Here is a 6,000-nt window from a genome sequence, read left to right as displayed (position 1 = left end):
TATCACTTTGTACATATTTGAATTGATTTATTTTCTTTTCTTATTTATTTTTACAATTTGATTTAGAACATAAGTAAAGAAAGAAATAGAATGAGATGTTTGTTAGATAAAATAAAAAATTGATTATATCACTTTCTTACATATTTTTATTGATTTCTTATCTTTTTTATTTATTTTTACAATTTTTTATTTATTTTAACCAAATAAGTTTTAATAAATTTTATTCTACCAACTTATTTTTATTTGTTCTATTTCTTTTCTTTGGTGGAACATGATAGGAAAGAAATGCAATAATAAATAGATCAATAAAGATTTAATTAATTGAATGATACCTATTTTCTTAATATATGTTAGTTTAGATTTTGTTTTAAAAACGTGTCAACTATATTTAAAAAAAAGATAAATAGGATCAGACTAATTAAACCTTCGATAAATATCACATGCTCCAAAGCTATAATTGGTTGTTGATGGACACAGAATTAATATCGAACAGTGTGCATTACAACTTTTAGCCACAGTGCATTTGATTTACAGAATATTCTTCAAAGCGTCACACTTGGGAACTTGCAAGAACCATAACCTATAAAACGACCAAAGAAATCAATTATATTAGATAAAAATAAAATTCAGAAATGATGGATAATAAGTAACATTAAATGGATTCACCAATTCTTAATCACTTTCCTTTTTCCCTGAAAAAGTTAGAAACATGTTTGAGAATTTTCTTTAGTAGGAGTAATTTATTATTTCAAGATTATTTGTGAGGATTATGTTTACTTGGTTTAAGTGATTTGTGATGATTTATAGAAAAAGTTTTGAATGAGAGAGAATAAAGAGTATGAGGAGAAGAAAGTGATTGATTTGTAAAAATTATTTAGTAAATTATTAATATATTTAATATTTGTTTTTCAAAATGATTTTATTTATCACTTTTTAATTTTACATAAATATTATTGGGATTTAATAAATAATACTTTTAAATAGCTAATATTTTAAAAAATAATTTGTTTTTATTTTCTCCACTAATTTTTTTGTAACAAAAAATGTTTATATTTAAAAAAAATGTATCTAAGAACAATTTTAACATTATACTAAAAGCTAACTGACAAACTTTCATTGATTCAATTATATCGATGATAAACTTTTCAAATTCATTATTTTTCCATTGAACCAAACTATTTCTGTTTTTGATTGATTTCTCTTCAAATCAGTACAAACCAATTTTCTATCTTCTATTTTTAAATTTGGATTTTGAATTTAATTTAATATGAAGCTTCAGTTTACTCTTCTTGAATTAATTGGTTTTAAAATAAATATAATGTTTAAATATTAATTAAACCTACTCTATTAGTTTTGCAAAAAATGTTGAAATCTAAAAGAATTTCTATCAGAAAAAGAAGTAGATCGGTACATTAAAATATTACAAAAAAAAAAAAAATCACTAATTATGAACCTAATATGCAATCCATAAACTAAGGAATATTAAAAACTGTACTGAAATCTGTAATCCCTAAAGAAAATACTATTTTGTTCATCAATTATATCTTTTTCATTTTTGTGATATAGTTAGTCTCTAAAAAACATGAATTGTGCTTAACTTAGTCCTTGTTCTCATGTTTGTAGGTTCAAAAGAAAATCAGTTAATTTTTTATTTAAAAAATAGTTTTTTTTTTCTTTTCCTTAAAGGATTTCACAAATTTATATTACCAACTAATAAAAATCATTCTTGATATCATATTTTAAATAATTACTATAAAATAAATAATCTATAACATATGAAAATTTTTTATCTGTTTTTTAATAATTAAAAAACTGATTATGATATAAGATAATCTAATAACTATCTTAGATTTTTTTTAAAAAGAAAAAAGCTAATTTATATTCTGATTACAGTCATAAAGTTCATTTTTTAGAAAAATAAATAACATATTTTAATTATATTTTATATTGGTTTAAAATATATGAATAATTTAAAAACTTAAAAAGTTATTATTTTAAAGAAATTATAATAAATAGGCCTTTTACAAAACCACTTTGCAAATTTACTAATTCTGCAAAACAAAACTTACTTGGATCCTTTGCCGTTTGGGTTGCAAGCCCATTGAAATTGCACGTTCCTCCCACGCCCCTAAACTGAGCCCAATAAGCACTGAACGCGTAATCTGCATGACCCGTCACCGAATCGGGTTTATAACACGGGTTCCCTGGTTGAATCGGGTCACACGTTCCATTTCCCTGCGAGCAAGCGTAAGACAACGCCACCGCCACCTCCGTCACATTCGCCCCCTCTGCCACGACACACCACGCCTTCCCTTTATAATCCATCGCCGGCGGCACTGGTGCGAGCTCCGACTCCGGAGTCTTGCCAGAGAGATCAATGTCGTAAACCCTCGACCCGTTCGGGTACAACAACCCAAAATGTCGCTCCGAACCTAAACCCGGCTTTAAGTTCTCATTATAAAGCGAAAATATGAGAGCCGGAAGAACCAGACCCGGTCGAGCCGGGGTTCCCAAAACCGGTTTTTGGGTAAGCCTCTTGACTACGTTTCTGTTATACGTGGCAGCATTGTGGACGTTGGCGCCAACTTGGTCCAAGTCTCCCCCATTGGGCCAACCCGTTTCTGCGATGAAGATCCGAATATCCGGGTACCCGAGCCGTTTCATGGCGTAATAAACGGCGTCAACCATCTGGTCGAATAGGTTGGTGTAGATTAACCCAGTTAACGAGTCCGTTACCGTGATGTTTCTGGACTCGAAGAGGGTGTAACTGAGGTTAATGTTGGTCGGGTCGGAGGCCCACGCAAAAAACGGGTACACGTCTAGGAAGAAGAAGGAGCGTGTTTTGTGGAGGAACTGTAACATTGGCTTGATGATGGGAAGCGCAATGTCGTTTCTGAAAGTGCCGTTTGACGGTGGAAACGACGATTGCAAAACGTCCATGGCGTGTGGAGTTCCGATTTTGACCTTGCGCAAACGGAAAACTTTCAGAGAGTGTGAGATTCGGTGCATCGCGGGAACAATGTGGGGCCATGTTTCGTTGCCTGTCATGCGATAGAAGTGAATACCAAAATTAATCTATCAATAATAATTGCTGACTATGAATCAAATTTAACATGTTTAATTTATTTATATTAGCAATTTATAAAATGTTTTCTTTTCAACTTATTTATGTACTTAATATTTTTAAATTTTGATCATTTCCATTATTTTTTTTTTCAAACTTACAGATGAAAAAAATCTAACAACATTTACTTAAATAGACTGACTCATTAATTCTTCAATTTCTTGAAAGTCGAATTTTTTACTATATACACAATGTTATCGAATTTTAACTAATGATTTTTTTTTTAAATCATGAAAAAGATAAAGATTTTTTAGAAAAAAAAGGACCAAAATTCTCTCACCAAGATCAAATTCTAACTAATTTTCTAGCTCTAATGAGTTATATCATATTGTAAATTCGACTTTTCAAATATCCAATTGTCGACGTGAAAGACGAATTCGGAACGTGAAAAGTAACTTTAGTATAGTAAAGAGTGTTGACATAAAAATTCTTTTTTGAAAGGTGTTTATTGAAGAAAAAAAGTCAAAAATTGTATACATCAAGCGATTGTATTCGTTCCTTAAATTGACGCATGCAAGTTGAAACAAATAAATATATAAATCTGCACCCAAATCCTGAAAATCTGATAGTTAACTATTTTAATCTTTAATTTTAAACTACAAAATAGAATATTACAAAAACGCATTTGTTCTGTTCTTTTCGTCTACGTTATAGCTAGAATTGAAAATTAAGATGGCGGATATTTTACACTATTATGCAAAATAGAAAAAAGAACACAAGTTTTGAAAAGTCAAAGATTGAAACATATTACACCATTGGTCTCAAGTTAAAAAGAAGAAAACTATTTAAGAACATTAATTCTATCTTTTAGATAGAGTTGAAAAACTTGGTTAAACTCATTGTTTTCAAAGTCTGGGACCCATAAGACTAAGTTAGTAAATGTATCTATATAAAATTTAGCTTGACTCTATTTATAATAACACATCTAAAATAATAAATTTATTTAACAAAACACGTTAGCAAGTCCAAATCAAATACTAAATTTTATATATATATATATATATATATATATATATATATATATATATATATATATATATAGTTTAAAGATCAGATTTGAAAAATCATATAGAAGATGTTCGTATGTATATTTTGGATTAGTTTCTTCTGAACTTAAAATAAGTGTTCTTAAAAGAATATTTTAAAAAAAAATTACCTGTTTTGTAAGCAGATAAAATATAATTTGCTTCTTAAAATAATAAAAAAGCCATTAAATAAGAAACACATTTCATTACCAATATTATAATATTCAATAATCAATCATTCAACTATACCGACATCTGCCTCACATACTCCTACGCAACATCTTGAGTTTAAACCTATAAAACTCTTTTTTTTTTTTTATTTATTAACTAATAAACTATAAATAAATCTAACAAAAGTTTGGTTAAATTAAATTGGATTAAAATTAAAAAAAAAATTAATTCCAATTTTAACTGAAAAGATAAAAATATATTTAACTCTTTAATTAATTAAAAAGTATCTGATCAAAGACAATTTACCATGCATTGTGTGATATTATAATAATTTGAGCGTTGAATACTTTTAATCCAATGATTGAAAAATTATAAGGAGATAATTTGAAGTAACAGAATCTGCATAAAAGTGGTAAAAAGTTGATTCCAAACAAACGCACCTGTGCTGCTGATGAGTTCGTTGCCGACGAGGAGGTAGCGGATGAGCGTTTCTGGGTAAAACGGTACGACGTTGGATCGAACCCATTGGTCCGAGAATGTCTGGTTGGTGGAGGCGTTCACCACAAGCTCGTTCGGGAGCATGATCGACACCTGAATTCCTGTGTTCTGAAGCGCTTCCAGAATTTCCGCGTCTGCGTCGTAGATTTTCACGCGCTTCGCTTTCAGCAGCGACTGTATCAGACGCACCGAGATTCTCGGCGGTGGAAGGTCCGACCCCAATCGCCCATAGTTCACTCCCACTTCCCCTGAAATTTCACCTCCTGTTTCACAATCCAAAAATTTCAGAAACTAATAATAATTTTTACCTTTTTCACATGTGAAACGCGATTATAGATTCAAAATGCAAAACACCAAACACATCGTTGATATAAATATTTTTGGAGTTTTGGATAAGGAAATGACTTACTGGATATGGAGAATGAGAAAAACAAGATGAACAGAGAAATCACTGCCATGGCCATTGCAAGAAGTTCAAGATATCTTTCTGTTTGATTCCACCTTTTTTTTTCTCCTTAAATAGGATTGTTGGATTTAAAATCTGGGAAGATGAAAACATGGAATAGAGTTGAACCATAACGTTGACTTTTTATACGATAGGTCTTAAGTTTTTTTTTTTTTTTTTTTTTTTTTTTTAAGTTTTGGGATTTCTTTTTTATTTAATTTTGAACTCTAGTTAACATTGTTGTTATTTAAATGTGTTGATGTGATAGAATAATAAAGTGCCACGTTGTATTTTTTTTTTAAATAGAAAATGTTGTTGGTTTGAATAAAATTAAATTCACATTTCTCAAATAAGTTCCTTGTTAGTTAAATTTTTTATTTTTTTTAGTTCGGGTTTATCATCAAGATTATTCATAGAAAACACTGCCAATAATGTGACGAAAAATTATAATAAAATGGAAGATGAGGTTAATAAAGATATTAAAATAAGAATTAAGAATAAATTTGTGATTTAATTTGTCGTGACCTTGTTGTAGGGTTATTGTTAAGAAACTATATATTACTAAAAAATGAATGTTTATTGAGAAATTGAGAATAGTGTAAGTTGGTGGGTTTTGGAAGATTGTGGCAATGAAAAGGACTTAGGAAGGTACTTAGTACCAAGTTAGAGTAACTATGAACCTTCTTCCGTGAGGGAATAATAAGAGGACTAGACTTTGAGCTACCATTATTTTTTTT

The 6,000-nt window shown here is 29.3% G+C and overlaps 1 protein-coding gene across 1 annotated transcript; it reads right to left on the bottom strand.

Annotated features, from left to right (window-relative positions):
- Positions 1 to 409: 409 nt before the first annotated feature.
- Positions 410 to 5,386, bottom strand: LOC114166042 (putative glucan endo-1,3-beta-glucosidase A6). The gene is made up of 4 exons (XM_028050695.2): positions 5,228 to 5,386; positions 4,761 to 5,081; positions 2,070 to 3,041; positions 410 to 580 (listed from the first exon to the last, which is right to left on the bottom strand). The coding sequence occupies exons 1-4, from the start codon at positions 5,280 to 5,282 to the stop codon at positions 543 to 545; spliced, it is 1,386 nt and encodes a 461-aa protein (XP_027906496.1). The 5' UTR covers positions 5,283 to 5,386; the 3' UTR covers positions 410 to 542.
- Positions 5,387 to 6,000: the final 614 nt, after the last annotated feature.

Source organism: Vigna unguiculata, chromosome 10, assembly GCF_037176805.1.
Source record: "Vigna unguiculata cultivar grain cowpea cultivar isolate G323 ecotype 2 chromosome 10, ASM3717680v1, whole genome shotgun sequence".
NCBI lineage: Eukaryota > Viridiplantae > Streptophyta > Magnoliopsida > Fabales > Fabaceae > Vigna > Vigna unguiculata.
This window is presented reverse-complemented; position numbering and strand designations above follow the sequence as displayed.